This window comes from Haematobia irritans, chromosome 2 (assembly GCF_050003625.1).
Source record: "Haematobia irritans isolate KBUSLIRL chromosome 2, ASM5000362v1, whole genome shotgun sequence".
Lineage (NCBI taxonomy): Eukaryota > Metazoa > Arthropoda > Insecta > Diptera > Muscidae > Haematobia > Haematobia irritans.
This window is the reverse complement of record NC_134398.1, coordinates 178657173-178676690: the sequence shown is the minus strand read 5'-3', so window position 1 is coordinate 178676690 and position 19518 is coordinate 178657173. Positions and strand designations below refer to the sequence as shown.

Genomic DNA, 19518 nt, shown 5'->3' with positions numbered 1-19518 from the left:
GCGTAATGTAATATGGTTTATTAAAAATTTTCTAAAAATAATCTCAATTTCCCAATAATTAAACAAAATTATTCTTTCTCGTGGGTTCACTACTTTTTCAGTGTATCAAAATGTAATCTACAACATCGACGCGACTTTCAGTTATAAGATATTCTGGATATAAAACCAGTGCAACGATATTCTGGATAGTTTATACAAATGTTGCATCAAGTACTAAAAGAAAACATGCCTATTATTATATTAGATTCTATCTAGTCCCATACTTGTCCAGTTAAATACCATGCATCGTGAATAAAAATGGAAATGAAATTTGCATATATTCCATAGAAAATATGGGGATTGTGGCTATTGTGTTGACAACTTTTCCCATTGGAAAATATTTTTCCATATATATTTCTTTATGGAGTATTCAGAAAGCAATTTAATTTAGTTTTATAACAGAATTTAATATAGTTTAACGAATCAAGAGGAGGGAACCAATTCAATTAAGTATATCATAAAAACTAAACATATCTTATGCTGAAGTCATTAGTAACAACAAATTCGAATAAATTAAATAAACATTAAATATACCTTAAGTGGTTATTCTTTAATATTTAGGCAAAAATTTCCTACTTTGGCATAATGAGCAGTGTTGCCGGTATTGGGGATTTTTCCCCAAATCGGGGATATTTTTTCGTGAATGGGGACAAAATTTCTGAGTTGGGGACTTGGGGATTTCATGGGGAATTTCTATAGAAAATTTTGTCCAAATTTTATTTCTACAGAAAATTTGGTCAAAATTTTAGTTCTATAAAAAATTGTGACAAAATTTTATTTCTATAAAAAATTGTGACAAAATTTTATTTTTATAGAAAATTTTGTTAAAATTTTATTACTATAGAATTTTTCTTTTTAATTTTATTTCTATATGCAATTTTGTCTAAATTTTATTTCTATAGACAATTTTGTGAAAATTCTATTTCAATAGACAAGTTTGCCAAAATTTTAATTCTATAGAAAATTTTGTCCAAATTTTATTTCTATAGAAAATTTTGTCCAAATTTTACTTTTATAGGAAATTTAGTCAAAATTTTGTTTGTATAGAAAATTTTGTCATAATTTTATTCGTTATTTTGTTTCTATAGTACATTTTTCAAAATATTATTTCTATAGAAAATTTTGTGAAAATTTTATTTCTATAGACAATTTTGTCAAAATTTTAATTCTGTAGAAAATGTTGTCCAACTTTTATTTCCATAGAAAATTTTGTCAAAATTTATTTTTATAGGATATTTCGTCAAAATTTTATTTTTATAGGAAATTTTGTCAAAATTTTACTACGTTAGATTTTTCTTTTTAATCTTATTTCTATAGACAATTTTGTCAAAATTTTATTACTATGGATTTTTTTTTAATTTTATTTCTATAGACAATTTTGTCCAAATTTTATTTCCATAGAAAATTTTGTCAAAATTTTATTTTCATAGGATATTTCGTCAAAAAAAAATTTTTATAGGAAATTTTGTCAAAATTTTACTACGTTAGATTTTTTTTTTAATTTTATTTCTATAGACAATTTTGTCAAAATTTTATTACTATGGATTTTTTTTAATTTTATTCCTATAGACAATTTTGTCAAAATTTTATTTCTATAGACAATTTTGTCAAAATTCTATTTCTATAGACAAGTTTGCCAAAATGTTAATTCTATAGAAAATTTTGTCCAAATTTTATTTCCATAGAAATTTTGTCAAAATTTTATTTTTATAGGAAATTTCGTCAAAATTTTATTTTAATAGGAAATTTTGTCAAAATTTTATTTTTATAGGAAATTTTGTCAAAATTGTACTACTTTAGATTTTTTTTTTAATTTTATTTCTATCGACAATTTTGTCAAAATTTTATTACTATGGATTTTTTTTTTATATTTTATTCCTATAGATAATTTTGTCAAAATTTTATTACTATGGATTTTTTTTTTTAATTTTATTTCTATAGACAATTTTGTCAAAATTTTATTTCTATAGAAAATTTTGTCAACATTTTGTTTCTATAGTATATTTTTAAAAATTTTATTTCTATAGAAAATTTTGCCAAAATTTTGTTTCTATAGAAAATTTTGTCACAATTTTATTTCTATAGAAAGTTTTGTCAAAATTTTATTTTTATAGGAAATTTTGTCGAAGTTTTATTTTTATAGGAAATTTTGTCAAAATTTTATTACTATAGAATTTTTTAAATTTTATTTCTATAGACAATTTTGTCCAAATGTTATTTCTACAGACAATTTTGTCAAAATTCTATTTCTATAGACAAGTTTGCCAAAATTTTAATTCTATAGAAAATTTTGTCAAAATTTTATTTTTATTGGAAATTTCGTCAAAATTTTATTTTTATAGGAAATTTTGTACAAATTTTATTTATATAGAAAAATTTTTCAAAATTTTATTACTGTAGATTTTTTTTAAATTTTATTTCTATAGACAATTTTGTCAAAATTCTCTTTCTATAGACAATTTTGTCAAAAGTTTGTTTCTTTAGAAAATTTTGTCAAAATTTTATTTCTATAAAGAAAATTTTGTCAGAATTTTATTTCTATATAGAAATTTTTGTCAATATTTTATTTCTAGGAACATTTTGTCAAAATTTCATTTTTATAGGAAATTTGGTCAAAATTTCAATTTTTATCGGAAATTTTGTCAAAATTTTATTACTTTAGATTTTTTTTCAATTTTATTTCTGTTGACAATTTTGTCACAATTTTATTTCTATAGACAATTTTGTCAAATTTCTATTTCTATAGACAAGTTTGCCAAAATTTTATTACTATAGAATTTTTTTAAATTTTATTTCTATAGACAATTTTGTCCAAATGTTATTTCTACAGACAATTTTGTCAAAATTCTATTTCTATAGACAAGTTTGCCAAAATTTTAGTTCTATAGAAAATTTTGTCAAAATTTTATTTTTATTGGAAATTTCGTCAAAAATTTTTTTTATAGGAAATATTGTACAAATTTTATTTGTATAGAAAATTTTTTCAAAATTTTATTACTATAGATTTTTTTTTTTTTTAATTTTATTTCTATAGACAATTTTGTCAAAATTCTCTTTCTATAGACAATTTTGTCAAAAGTTTGTTTCTTTAGAAAATTTTTTTCAAATTTTATTTCCATAGAAAATTTTGTCAAAATTTTATTTTTATAGGAAATTTCGTCAACATTTTATTTTTATGTGAAATTTTGTCAAAATTTTATTTTTGTATGAAATTTTGTCAAAATTTTATTTTTATAGGAAATTTTGTCTAAATTTTACTACTTTAGAATTTTTTGTAAATTTTTATTTCTATAGACAATTTTGTTAAAATTTTATTACTATAGATTTTTTTTTTTTTTAATTTTATTTCTATAGACAATTTTGTCAAAATTTTATTTCTATAGAAAATTTTGTCAAAATTTTATTTCTATATAGAAAATTTTGTCAAAAATTTTATTTCTATAGAAAATTTTGTCAAAATTTTATTACTATAGATTTTTTTTTAATTTTATTTCTATAAACAATTTTGTCAAAATTTTATTTCTATAGACAATTTTGTCAACATTTTGTTTCCATAGTATGTTTTTCAAAATTTTATTTCTATAAAAAATTTTGTCAAATCTTTGTTTCTTTAGAAAATTTTGTCAAAATTTTATTTCTATAGAAAATTTTGTCAAAATTTTATTTCCATAGAAAATTTTGTCAAAATTTTATATCTATAGAAAATTTTGTCAAAATTTTATTTTTATAGGAATTTTTGTCCAAATTTTATTTCTATAGAAAATTTTGTCAAGATTTTATTTTTATAGGAAATTTTGTCAAAATTTTATTACTATAGATTTTTTTTAATTTTATTTCTATAGACAATTTTGTCAAAATTTAATTTCTATAGACAATTTTGTCAAAATTTTAATTTTATAGAAAATTTTGTCAAAATTATATTTCCATAGAAAATTTTGTCCATTTCCATAGAAAATTTGGCAAAATTTTATTTTTATAGAAACATTTTTCCAAATTTTATTTTTATAGAAACATTTTTCCAAATTTTATTTCCATAGAAAATTTTGTCAAAATTTTATTTTTATAGGAAATTTCGTCAAAATTTTATTTTTATATGAAATTTTGTCAAAATTTTATTTTTATACGAAATTTTGTCAAAATTTTATTTTTATAGAAAATTTTGTCAAAATTTTATTTTTATAGAAAATTTTGTCAACATTTTATTTTTATAGGAAATTTTGTCAAAATTTTACTACTTTAGAATTTTTTGTAAAATTTTATTTCTATAGACAATTTTGTTAAAATTTTATTACAATAGAATTTTTTTTTAATTTTATTTCTATAAACAATTTTGTCAAAATTTTATTTCTATAGACAATTTTGTCAACATTTTGTTTCCATAGTACGTTTTTCAAAATTTTATTTCTATAAAAAATTTTGTCAAAATTTTATTTCTATAGAAAATTTTGTCAACATTTTATTTTTATAGGAAATTTTGTCAAAATTTTATTCTTATATTAAATTTTGTCAAAATTTTATTACTACAAACTTTTTTTAATTTTATTTCTATAGACAATTTTGTCAAAATCTTATTAGTATAGAATTTTTTTTAATCTTATTTCTATAGAAAATTTTGTCAAAATTTTATTTTTATAGGGAATTTTGTCAAAATTTTATTTCTATAGACAATTTTGTCGAAATTTTATTTCTATAAAAAAAATTTTGTCAACATTTTGTTTCTATAGTACATATTTCAAAATTTTATTTCTATATACAGAATTTTTTCAAAATTTTATTTCTATGTGGAAAATTTTCTCAACATGTTTTTCCGTATACAAAATTATTTCAACATTTTGTCAAAAGTTTATTTCTATAGAAAAATTTTGAAGTACCTATGCAAAATCTACCAAAACATCAAAAACCCTAGCAATCTACCAAACAAAAAAAATTTACAATTTCTGGTAGAATTCTGCCAACTTTGGCAACGTGTCTACCACCCAAATGTGCTACTTGAATATTTAGAAGCAACTTTTTTTCGTTCATAAATACAAGGTGACCAAATCCATGTCTCCAGCATTTGAAAGACGATTACTAGTGTCGTGATGTTGTGGTTCGAAATCTTGATTTTTATTGCAGCTTGCTGGATTTGACAAAATTTTAATTTTTAAGTTATTACTGATTTTCTACAGCGGAGCCTTTTGCTTTATTTATTTATTTATTTTTTTTTTTTTTTCAAAAAAAACACTAGTCAAAAATATATTAGGGATTTTTGTGTTGAATTTATATTTAATTGGATTTTTGGGGATGAAAACATCATAATTTGGGGACAAGAGCCAGAAAAATACTGGCAACACTGATAATGGGTCTCTCCATATGTAATTATCCAGCAATATTTATGGCTCTTTTCCTTTTATTCCATATATACATTTTTTGTCCCTGACAACTTGGCATAAGCGTTTTAATTACATTACTTTAATAAATGACCTTCTTCCGTTGTTACGTTACGTATTTGAATTTATGGCATTATTGTCATCGTCAGCCATGTTCTCCGGGAATAGAAAAACCGGCACCTACACCAGCACTTGAACATTATGCGGTTTGTGTTTACATTCAAAGCAAAATCTTAATTAGATTTTTTTATGGGCATAGTTTTCCATGGAAAATTCATTAAAATTCACCGTCTCCGGTGGTCGTCATATGCATAGACTACTAGACGTTGACGCTGCCTAACTGACTGACAGACTGAATGAGTCCTTTTGACTTGCCCGCATACAGACACACACCCATGCACACAAAAGGGCTTGTGGTGAATCTGTGTTTGTCCGTCTTTTGATTTAGCGAACTATGCAAGCGCAAAGATCTCTGGGCTTTTGAATATAAAGGAATGTTTTCTATGGAATTTTCACTGGTTTTAAGTGTGCAAAATGGAATTTTCATCAACTACAAGGTGAAAAACTAAAATGCTGTATGCCACGTTGTATGAATAAAGTGTTGGCACGTAAATATTTACCAACATGCAAAATGGGTTTGTTAGTGGGAACAATGGAAATGATTATTTCAAAGGTATAAACTTAAAATATTAAAGTAATAAGTCGTGGAATAGAATTTCGTATATTAACACCGCAGTGTTCTTTTAGTCCGCATTAATTCGAAATCGATTGAGGGAATAATAATGAAACCATATCCGATTTTGCATCCCCTTGGGACCCAAAAATTCCATTCAATTGTTACTTTGGTGATTACGTTTTTGGTTGGTTGTTAAGAGAATTATCAATCGAATTTTGTCGAAACATAGAGGCTGGTATGTAATGCAACAAAGTAAATCGCTATATATTTTTATTTTTTTTTTTTATTATTTTGTTATTAAAAATCAAAAACATTTTGGAAGTAACATTGTATTTTAGAATTGTTCGAATTGGCATCCTTTAGCACGAATTATAGACGGCAAACGCCTTTGTCCACCATAATGTGGCTCTCCGGTATTTTTGCCCATTTCAGGCCACGAGCCGTCGTGAGATGATTTACACTTTGGTCTAAATTAGTGTTAACCTTACTCTCCAAAATGTTCCTAGTACAAAAGTCCAACGGATTAAGATCTGGAGATATTTTTTTTTCTAGGAAAATAAATTTTCAAAATTTTATTTTCCTAGAAAATTTTATTTCTATCGAAAATGTTGTCAAATTCTAATTCTATAGATTTTTTTTTCTAAATTTATTTATTATAATTTATTTCTGAAAAAATTGTGTTAAATTTTAATACTCTAAAATAATGTAAACATTTTATTTCTATAAAATATTTTTTAAAATTTTATTTATATAAAAACATTTTTAAAAATTTTATTTCTATAACAAATTTCCTTTCTATACAAAATTTTCTTAAAGTTTTATTTCCATAAAATTTTACTAAATTTGAATTTCTATATAAAATTTTGTCAAAGTTGAATTTCTATAGAAAATTTTGCCAAAATTTTATTTCTATGGAAAATTTTGTAAAATTTTATTTTATTAGGTTCAAGTGTAGTTCACTTTGGGTTGAGTGAATTACCCGAATTTATTCTGATAATTGGTTGATAGTTTTGCTGCAATTAGATGATGCTGATGAAGTATGTGGTAATTCCGAAACTGCTGTACATCCAACCATCTTGCAGTCTATAGGGCTTTGCCCAAATAAATTTGACAAACATACTTTTCCTCTGTTGGTTAAGCTACAATTGTAGTTTAGTCAATGCATGGTTTTAAGCTGAAATCAAAAACAACAATAAATTTTATTTCCACAGATAATTTTGTCCAAATTTTATTTCTATAGAAAATTTTATCAAAATGTTATTCCTATAGAAAATTTTGTCAAAGCACAAAGTCCAACGGATTGAGATCGGGAGATATTGGTGAATATTGAGCGATAGATATGAAGCGAAAATTTGTAAAAATTTTATTTGTATAGAACATTTTTTTAAAATTTTACTTATTTTGTACACATTTTATTTCTGTTTTCTTAAAATTTTATTTCTATACAAAATTTTCTTAAAGTTTTATTTTCATAGAAAATTTTAAAATTTTACTTATTTTGTACACATTTTATTTCTGTTTTCTTAAAATTTTATTTCTATACAAAATTTCCTTAAAATTTTATTTCTATAGAAAATTTTGTCAAAATTTTATATCTATAGAAAATTTTGTCAAAATTTTATATCTATAGAAAATTTTGTTAAAATTGTACTTCTATAGAAAATTTTGTCAAAATTTTATTTCTATGAAAATTTTGTCAAAATTTTATTTCTATGAAAATTTTGTCAAAACTTCATTTCTATGAAAATTTTGTCAAAATTTTATTTCTATAGAAAATTTATGTTTTCTTAAAATTTTATTTCTATACAAAATTTTCTTAAAGTTTTATTTTCATAGAAAATTTTGCTAAAATTGAATTTCTATAGAAAATTTTGTCAAAATTTTATATCTATAGAAAATTTTCTCAAAGTTGTACTTCTATAGAAAATTTTGTCAAAATTTTATTTCTATAGAAAATTTTGTCAATATTTTATTTTTATAGAAAATTTTGTCAATATTTTATTTTTATAGAAAATCTTGTCAAAATAAATAAAATTTTGACAAATAAATAAAAATACATTTTTTGACAAAATTTCCTATATAAATGACAAATTTCCCATATAAATGAAATTTTGTAAAACATTAAACAATTTTTATTTTGAAAAAATTTAGTACAGAAATTATATTATTTGCAAATATTTTCTATACAAATAGAATATGGTGAAATGTTTTATTCATATATAAAATCCCCAATAGAAATTAAACTTTAACAAAATTTCCTACAGGAACAAATTTTGAGAAAATATCCTATAGAAAATTAAAAAAAAATGTATAGTAATGAAATTACGATAAAATTTAATACAGAAATTAAATTTTGATACATATTCCTATAGAAATGGAGTGTCGACAAAATTTTCTATAGAAATGAAATCTATTCAAAATTTGCTATGGCAATAAAATTTAGCAAAAATTTCTTATAGAAATGAAATTGTGACACAATTTCCTATAGAAATGAAATTTTGAAAAAAAATTATACCCTGTACCACAATAGTGGTAAAGGGTATAAAAATAATATAAAAATGAAATTTTGAAAAAATAAATTTTGCAAAAATTTCCTGTAAAACTAAATTTTTAATATAATTTCTTATAGAAATGTAATTTTGCAAAAATTTTCTATAAAAATCAAATTTTACAAAAATTTCCTATAGAAATTACATTTTGACAAAATTTCCTATGGAAATAAAATATTTCTCAAATTTCCTACAGAAATGAAATTTTTCTACAAAAATTTTCTACAAAAATGTAATTTTTCAAAAATTTTCTATAGAAATGAACGTTTTACAAAATTTCCTATAGAAATTAAATTTTGTAAAAAAAAACTAAATTTTTAATATAATTTCTTAAAGAAATTGAATTTTGCAAAAATTTTCTATAAAAGTAAAATTTTGCCAAAATTTCCTATGGAAATAAAATATTGAAAAAATTTCCCACAGAAATGAAATTTTGCAAAAATTACTACAGAAATTAAATTTTGCAAAAATTTCCTATAGAAATGAAATTGTGACAAAATTTCCTATAGAAATGAAATTTTGAAAAAAAAATCATATAAAAATGAAATTTTGAAAAAATATTCGATATAAATGAAATTTTGCAAAAACTTTCTGTAAAACTAAATTTTTAATATAATTTCTTATAGAAATGAAATTTTGCAAAAATTTTCTATAAAAATAAAATTTTACAAAAATTTCCTATAGAAATTAAATTTTGACAAAATTTCCTATGGAAATAAAATATTGCAAAAATTTCCTACAGAAATTAAATTTTGCAAAAATTTTCTACAAAAAGATAATTTTGCAAAAATTTTCTCTAGAAATGAAATTTTTACAAAATTTCCCATAGAAATGAAATTTTGACAAAATTTCCTATAGAAATGAAATATTGTAAAAAAAAAACTAAAATTTTAATATAATTTCTTATAGAAATGAAATTTTGCAAAAATTTTCTATAGAAGTAAAATTTTGCAAAAATTTTCCAGAAATAAAATTTTGACAAAATTTTCTATGGAAATAAAATATTGCAAAAATTTCCGACAGAAATAAAATTTTGCAAAAATTTAGAAAATGAAATTTTGCAAAAAATTTCTATAGATATGAAATTTCGATAAAATTTCCTACAGAAATGAAATTTTGTAAACATTTTCTATAAATAACAATTTCCTATAGAAATAAAAGTTTGCAAAAAAATTCTAATAAAATTATTTTATTTCTATAGAAAATTTTGTCAAAATTTTATTTCCATACAAAATTTTGTAAAAATTTTATGTCTATAACAAATTTTCTTAAAATTTTATTTCAATAGAAAATTTTGTCAAAGTTGAATTTCTATAAAAAATTTTGCTAAAATTGAATTTCTATAGAAATTTTTTTGTCAAAATGTTATTTCTATACAAAATTTTGTAAAAAAAATTTTTTCTGTAACAAATTTTCTTAAAATTTTATTTCAATAGAAAATTTTTTCAAAGTTGAATTTCTATAGAAAATTTTGCTAAAATTGAATTTCTATAGAAAATTTTGTCAAATTTTTATTTCTATAGAAACTTTTGTCAACATTTTATTTCTATAGAAAATGTTGTCAAAGTACAAAAGTCCAACGGATTGAGATCGGGAGATAATGGTGAACATTTTGCGATAGAAATGAAGCGAGAAATATCCTTTATAATCCATTCGTGTGCTAATACCGATAGTACTAAGTCCTTTCAGAATGTCCATGGTTTGCGGCCAAATGTTTGTCTGCTTCAATAATTTCTTTAGGACATTTTCCCGAAAATATTCAATATATATTTAGACCCCACCGTCAACACATGCTACACGAAAGTGGTTCTGCGGAATTTTAGCATATACTCAGCAAAGGGCCGTTGTTGACACTTTGGTACAGTTTTGTGCCAACCTTACTCTTCAAAATTCCACAAGCGCAAATGTCATACGAATTGATATCCTGAGACTTTGGTGGTCATTGTACGACAGCAATGAAGCGAGGAACGTGCTTTTTAAGCTGAGAGTTATGGTGATGTGTTCTGTTGGAATGTCCATGTTCCGCGACCAAAATGTTTGGCTGCCCAGGGCTTCATTTTGACCCTACTGTCGTTGAATACGAGCAGGGAGCGGCCATTACGGTGGCGCTGGGGTTCAGGTGGCAAAACAAAGGGGTACATTTTAGTTTTCCTCTTGTACATTCTGTCGTTAGGACATTTTCCCCATGACATTCGGCATTTATTTTGATGGTAGATGAATACAAGAGGGAACGGCCAATGGTCCAATGGATTGACATTCGGTAATTTTGGTGATTTTTGTGGGGTAGAAGTGAAGGGAGGAACCTTCGTTTCAAGCCAATCTTAGATGACGCGTGCTGAGCGCAATGGTGGTGAGTCCTGTTGGAATGTTCATGGTCTGTGGCCAGAATGTTTGTCTGCCCGGGGCTTCAATACTGTCTTTGTGACATTTTCCCGATAATATTCGGCATTTATTTCAACCCCATTGTCGATAAATATGGACGGGGAAGGAACATTAGCCGTTACGGTGGCGGTTGAGTTTCGGTGGCCATTCGAATGCGTAATTTTTCAGTTGGTCTCTTTCTGCCTTGAGGACATTTTCACGATATTAATCGGAATTTATTTTGACCCCACAGGCCTTGACCCTTTCTGACATGAGGACATTTTCCCGATATTATTCGGCATTTATTTTGACCCCACTGGCGATGAATACGAAAGATGAACGACCAATGGTCCAACGGATTGACATTCGGAAATTCGGTTGAGTTGTGGTGGACAGTCGAAGAGGGAAATTTTCAGTTGACCCCTTTGACAAGTAAACCAGCATTACTGAAGTGAGATAATTCAACACTGAGAAACTTTTTGGTGTTTGGTCGAAACTGCCTTTGAACCCACGACCCTGTATATCCAAGGCGGACATGCTAACCATTGCATCACGAGATCTTCCAATTTATTTAATATTTTCCAATGGAATATACGTCCTACATTTGGTTGTCATGTGAGAATTACTCTAACAATTTCACATCGCATTGGCTGCCATAGTTTTCGTCCATACTTATAAATAGAAATAGAAAAATTTGAAATTTAAATATTCTACTTTCCAAGATTGTAGCCTTTGTATATCAGAAGCAAATTTTACTCTAAAAGTTGAAAGATTTTTCCTTTACTTCACTCCTAGAAGAAAATAATCTCCCTAATGGAAAGTTAGTATACAAAAGACTTCAAAGAGAATTTTCTATTTATTTTGTATTTAAATTCATTTTCTATGTAAAAATCTGAAATTTGTATATAACATCAACGAAAACAATAACAACTTCGTCGTCATCAATTCACTCAATCTACCAAAGGCATTTACCCTCGTTGAAAGTTTTCCCCATTGTTGAAATTTCCTAAATTGTTCGTGGATTTCTAACAATCAAGGACAAAGTTTGTTGCAAAGGTAAACAAGAAAAAAAAAAATAATTCAAGTTGGTCTTGTAATACGAACGTTATTAAAATTTTAAGGCAGAGTAATTGAGTATTACTAATTGGATGAGACAAAAAGTCAAACATCAAATGGTTATTTGAATTTCTTAACTAAGACGAAGGAGTGAGGGGGCTTTAGGCTATTTAGGGAAGAATCCTTGTATAGCTAAATCACAATTGTGAAATTTGGAAAACAAAATTTGCAAAAAAAAACCAAAGAAATTGAATTTTACAAAGATTTTCTATAAAACTTCAAATTTCCTATAGAAATTAAATTTTGACGACATTTTTTAAAGAAATTAAATTTTGAAAAAAAAAATCGTACAGAAATTATTTTATTATTATGCAAATAATTTCTATAGAAATAAAATGTTATGGAATATCCTATTCATATAAATTAAATTAAAATATAAATTTTATAACATGTCCCATAGAAATGAAACTTTGTGAAAATTTCGTATATTTAAACAAAAAGTATAGCAATGAAATTACGATAAAATTTAATATAAAAATTAAATTTTTATTCCTATACACAAAAAAAAAATCTGATTCAATCACGAAATTAATTGCTCCAATTAATTTTTTAATTGAAATGACTTCAATCACAGAAATGATAGTATCAATTAAAAAATTAATTGACAGTCAATTAAAATGTTAATTGATCCAATTAAAAAATTAATTGATACAAATAATTTGTGTGATTGATTTTTGTTTCAATTAAACAATTTGTTAAATCAATTAATTTTTTTATTGAATATTTTTTAAAACTCAATTAAGATTTTAATTAGAAAATCTAGTCAAAATTTCCCATAGAAATGAAGTTCTGACAAAATTTCTAATAGAAATGAAATTTTGAAAAAATTTCCTATATAAAAGAAAATTTGAAAAAATTTTCCATAAAAGTGAAATTTTGACAAAATTTCCTATATTAACAATTTTTGAGAAAACTTCCTATAGAAATTAAAAAAAAAGTTTTTTTTCAATGAAATTACGATAAAATTTAATATAGAAATTAAATTTTTATTCCTATAAAAAAGGAATGTCGACAAGATTTCCTATAGGAATAAAATCTAGTCAAAATTTCCCATAGAAATGAAGTTCTGACAAAATTGCTTACTATAAAAACAAAATTTACTATAAAAACAAGTATATACGGCCGTAAGTTCGGCCAGGCCGAATCTTATGTACCCTCCACCATGGATTGCGTAGAAACTTCTACTAAATACTGTCATCAACAATCGAATTACGTAGGTTGCGGTAACACTTGCCGATGGCAAGGTATCTTAAAACTTCCTTAACACTGTCTTCTAAATTGTAAGTTAGTCCATAAAACAAAAAAAGGCCGTCAATAATTCAGTTTGACAAAAATTTCTGTAGAAATAAAATTTTGATAAAGTTTTCTATAGAAATAAAATTTTGACAAAATTTTCTATAGAAATAAAATATTGATGAAATTTTCAAAAAAATAAAATTTTCATAAAATTTTCTATAGAAATAAAATTTTGAGAAAATTTTCTATAGAAATACAATTTTGATAAAATTGTCTATAGAAATAAAATTTTGACAAAATTTACTATAGAAACAAAATTTTGACAAAATTTTCTACAGAAATAAAATTTTGACAAAATTTTCTATAGAAATAAAATTTTGAAAAAATTTTCTATAGTAATAAAATTTTGACAAAATTTTCTATAGAAATAAAATTTTGGTAGATTATTTTTGGCGATATGGACCAATTTTTGTGTGATTTTCCATCAGCTATAATTAACTCTAGACCGATATGGACCAATTTTTGCATGTCTTTTAGCGGCCATATACTAGCGCAATGTACCAAATTTCAACCGAATCGGATTAATTTTACTCCTCCAAGAGGTTCCGGAGGTCAAATCTTGGGATCGTTTTATATGGGGAATATATATTTATGGACCGATATGGACCATTTTTTGCATGGTTGTTAGAGACCATATATTTACACCACGTACCAAATTTGAACCGGATCGGATTAAATTTGCTTTTCCAAGAGCCTCCGGAGTTCAAATCTGGGGACCGGTTTATATGGGGTTTATATATAATTATGACCAATTGTTGCATGGTTGTTAGAGACCATATACTTACACCATGTACCAAATTTCAGCCGGATCGGATGAAATTTGTTTCATGGCACAACTACTTGTGCCAAGTTTCAAGTCGATATAATTTCGTTCGGAAGTTAGTGTGATTTCAACAGACGGACGGACGGACGGACATGCTTAGATCGACTCAGAATTTCACAACGACCCAGAATATAGATAATTTATGGGGGTCTTAGAGCAATATTTCGATGTGTTACAAACGGAATGATAAAATTAATATACCCATATCCTATGGTGGAGGGTATAAACATTAAATTTGACAAAAATTAAATAAAATTTTGCAATAACATCCTATAGATATATAACTCTGACAACATTTCTTGTAGAATGGAATTTTGGCAAAATTTCCTATAGAAATAAAATTTTGAAAAAATGTCTATAAGAATATTGCAAAAATATCCTACAGAAATGAAATTGTACAAAAATTTCCTATAAATTTTCTATAGAAATGAAAAGCTTCTATTACACTCTATTAAACTTGTAAATAAATTTAATTTTATAAAAATTTCCTATGGAAAGAAAATTTTGCAACAATTTCCTATTGAAATTAAATTTTGCCAAAATTTCCTATGGAAATGAAATTTTGCAAAAATTTTCTACAGAAATGAAATTTGGCAGAAATTTTCTATAGATATGAAAGTTGACAGAATTTCCTATAGGAAAGAAATTTGACAAACTATTCTATAGAAATGAAATTTCGATAAAATCCTATAGATATGAAATTCTGACAAAATTTTCTATGAAAATGAAACTTTTGCAAAATTTCCGATAGAAGTTAAATTTTGATTAGATTTTCTATAAAAATTTAAATTTTGCAAACTGTCCTAGAGATATGAAATTTAGATAATATTTAAAATTAAATTTCTAAGAGATATTATTTTTTTTTTTTAATTTGCTATGTAAATACAATTTAAAAAAAATCGTGTGGAAATGAAATTGTGAAAAAATTTCTGTAGAAATTAAATTTTTCACAAAAATTTCTAAACAAATTAAATATTGCCACACTTTTCTGTGGAAATATATTTTTGGAAAATTTTACTTTCAAAAGGAAATTTTACAAGGTTTCATATATAAATGAAATTGTGAGGTAAACTTTTAACAACAATTAATGCATGGATAAAATTCCCTAAAAAATTTAAATTTTTTAGAAAATTTCTTATAGAAGTAAAATTTTGCAAAACTTTCCTTAGAAGTGAAGCTGTGAAAAAATTTTCCATAGAAATAAAATTATGGAAAAATTTCCTATTGAAATAAAATTTGAAAAAATTTCCTCTTCATATCAAACTATTATAGAAATGATGTTTTTACCAAATTTCTTATTAAAAATGAAATTTGGACCACATTTCCTATTGAAATGAAATTTTGCAAAAATTTTCCATAGAAATAAAATTTTGACAAATTTTCTGATGGAAAAAAGATTTTCATATTTTATAGGTATTACTAAAACCACTGTTTTATTTTTCTTTTAATTTTTAAGTAGCATCTTTTAAACACACACACACATTAAGAACACTTTTTTCGAATAACCCAATAATCTGGTTTCTTTTCCTTTTTTCCATTTCGATGATTTTTAATTACAGCTCACCATATGCCATTGCAAAGTAAATCAGACGTATCGTAAATTTTCAACACGAACCTATGGTTTCCTGCCCATACTGGGTTTCCGTTGGCGTACCAAGCAAGCCTCTTCGAAAATCAGTCGTCATTGGCTAAGTGGCAAGGGTGGTGGCGGCGGTGGTGGTGGTGGGGCTAGCAATGCAGCAAACTCTTCCCTATCCGCACCCATACAACGTAACAGTGTTGGACATTTGCCAGCCACAAATGCGTCATCGTCCTCAACGTCAACAGGAGGACACCAGCAACAGCAACATCATATTGGCCAATTAAATGAACGGCCCTTTCAGCGTCATTTGGCCATGAACTTGGAGAACGATATGTATTATACAGTAGATTTTAGTGAAAATTCCCAACACTCACCGTTGATCCAGTGAAATTCGACGACACATTTCATAGGTGATGGTGTGCGCAATGATGGAGGCGTTATGAGGTCGTGTATGGAGGTGGGTGCATATAATAGCAGTAGTTTAAGAGGTGGCGGATGTGAAGGACGACTAAGAATGATGACAACGTTAGGACAAAGATTTTGGCCATCAGCCCTAAAGCGGCAGCAACAGCAACAGCATATTTCCCATTACCATGATGGTGTATTTCATGGTTGTGGTAGCGAAAATATTGGCTGCCCCAGTGAGAATGGTCGTAAGTCTGTTTTCTGTGGTAATGAAACTCTAGGCTATAGCCCTGTAAAGCAAGCAAATAGCCTAGAGTCCAATGGTCGTTGTTCTGGTCGCCTCAACAGCAGCATAAGTCGTAGCAGTAATCATAATTGGTTAGTTAAATTTACAAAACGGTCTTACTAAACTGATTTTTGTTACATTTTTTTTTTTGTTTAGTTTTTATTTAGAGAATAACGAATATGCAAAAATGAAGAAAAAATAAATCTAACAGAAAAACAATTGAAAGCATTGCTTGATATTACAAAAAAAAAAAAACGAACGAACCTTTGCTAATTCATTACATTTTAAATTTTAATGTTATTTTTTTGTGAACAACTTTTCCTTCTTCCTCTCCTAAATCACGAATTGGATGAAGATGATCATAGGGATGATGTTAGTAAAATGATGGGCATTAACATTGAGACTTCAGTTTCGCTTCAATGCTCTGCCCTTTGGGCTGTAACAAATTGAATTTGAAGTGGATTGAACTACACCACCAAAGAGCATCATGACTAGATGAGCCAATTAATAGTCAATTTTGAGATAAGTACATCTCAGCGTTGTTTCCTTACATTTATTGGAATGCTAATTTAACGACTCATTGCCGAGGCCAAAGTTAATTCAGTCTACTGTTTCTTTTTTTATGATTTTCTGATGTCTGCACTTAAAATAGATGAACAGCGAAATGAGGACAAATTTTACATTATCGAAATTTCAATTATTTTTAGAAAGTTAATTTGGAAAGATAATGATACTGATAAGACATTTTTAATGTACAAAAAAGCAAAGAAGAACATAATTGTACCAACGATACATTTGAAACAGATTTTTTTATCAAAATTTCATATCTATAGGAAATTGTTGGAAATTTTCAAATCTATGAAACATTTTTGCACAAATTCATTTTTATGTAAATTTTTTTTAAAATTTCATTTCTATAGGATTTTTTTGCAAAATTTTACATCAATAGGAAATTTGGCCAGAATTTAATTTCTCTAGGAGTTTTTCTTTTTTTGCAAAATTTCACTTCCATAGAAAATTTTCCTATAGAAGTCACAATTTCATTTCTATAGGGAATGTTTGAAAAATTTGCTACCTATAGGAAATTACTTTGCTAAATGATTTTTTTAGCAAAATTTCATTTCTATAGGAAATCTTAGCAAAATTTCATTTCTATAGCAAATTTTAGCAAAACTTCATTTCTATATGAAATTTTTCTCAAAATTTCATTTCTATAGGAAATTTTGTCAAAAATTAAATTTTGTAGAAAATTTTGTCAAAATTTCATTTTTAAATTTTTCATCTAAAATTTTTTAAACTATTATTTCTATCAGAAATGTTGGCAATAATATATTTATATAGGTAATTTTTGCAAAATTTTATCTTTATTTCAAATTTATAGAAAATTTTTGCACCAATTCATTTGTATATAAAATTTTTGCAAAATTTAATTTCTATAGGATTTTTTTTTTTTGCAAAATTTTATATCAATAGGAAATTTGGTCAAAATTGCATTTCTTTAGGAATTTTTTGCCAAATTTCATTTCTATAGGAATTTTTTGAAAAATTTTCTACATAAATAATATTTGGGCTAAATTTCATATAAAAATGAAATTTTGTTAAAATTTCCTATAAAAATGAAATTTTGCTAAAAAACTCAATAACAAAGAAATTTCCTATAGGTAGTAAATTTTTCAAACATTTCCTATAGAAATAAAATTGTGACAAAACTTAGAACTACTTTTTGCAAAAATTTCCTATAGAAGTCCCAATTTCATTTCTATAGGAAATGTTTGAAAAATTTACTACCTATAGGAAATTTCTTTGTTATAGAATTTTTTTTTTTAGAAAAATTTCATTTCTATAGGAAATTTTAGCAAAACTTCATTTCTATATGAAATTTTTCTCAAAGTTTAATTTCTATAGGAAATTTTGTCATAAATTAAATTTTGTAGAAAACAAAGAAATTTCCTATAGGTAGAAAATTTTGCAAATATTTCCTATAGAAATAAAATTGTGACAAAACTTAGAACTACTTTTTGCAAAAATTTCCTATAGAAGTCCCAATTTCATTTCTATAGGAAATGTTTGAAAAATTTACTACCTATAGGAAATTTCTTTGTTATAGAATTTTTTTTAGAAAAATTTCATTTCTATAGGAAATTTTAGCAAAACTTCATTTCTATATGAAATTTTTCTCAAAGTTTAATTTCTATAGGAAATTTTGTCATAAATTAAATTTTGTAGAAAACTTTGTCAAAATTTCATTGTTATAATAAAATTTTGTCCAAATTTCATTTCTTTCATTTAGATCTTTCATTTAAAAATTTTTAAACTACTATTTCTATCAGAAATGTTGGCAACAATATATTTGTATAGGAAATTTTTCCAAAATTTTATCTCTGTAGGAAATGTTGTCACAACTTCATTTCAATAGAAAATTTTTTATAAAATATAAATATCTACAGCAAATTTTTTCAAAATTTCATGTCTACAGGAAATTTTTACAAAATTTCATTTTTACAGCAAAATATATATTTTGTTAGGAAATTTGTGCATTTCGTAAATCGCACATCTACAGGAAATTTTTGTGAAATTTCATTTCTATAGGAAATTTTGTCAAAATGTCATTTCTATTCGATTTTTTTTTTTTAAATTTTGCGTATTTAGAAATTTATTCAAAATTCTATTTCTAAGGGAAATTTTTGCATTTCGATAGGAAATTTTTGCAAATATAAAATTTTTGCAAAAAATGGATATTTTTTGGAAATTTTTGTAAAATTGCATTTCTCTAGAACATTTATGTAAGTTTCATTCCTGCAGGATATTTTGCAAAAGTTGCATTTGCTTAGGCATTTTTTTTTTTTTGAATTTTAATTTCTATAGAAATTTTAATTTCTATAGGAAATTTTTACAAAATTTTCCACCTATAGGAAATTTCATTCTTATTAGATTTTTTAGCAAAAATTCATTTTTATAGGAAATTTGTTCCAAATTTCATTTTTGTATGAAATTTGTTCCAAATTTCATTTTTGTA

The 19518-nt window shown here is 24.8% G+C and overlaps 1 protein-coding gene across 1 annotated transcript in view; it reads left to right on the top strand.

Annotated features, from left to right (window-relative positions):
- The window catches only part of wry (delta and Notch-like EGF repeat containing weary), a 333478-nt gene extending 317264 nt beyond the window's left edge, over positions 1-16214 (top strand). Inside the window, exon 12 of the mRNA XM_075296948.1 lies at positions 15789-16214. Within this exon, the coding sequence (XP_075153063.1) occupies positions 15789-16199 (411 nt within the window). The 3' untranslated portion in view covers positions 16200-16214. The remainder of the gene's footprint in view (positions 1-15788) is intronic.
- The last annotated feature ends 3304 nt before the right edge of the window (positions 16215-19518 follow it).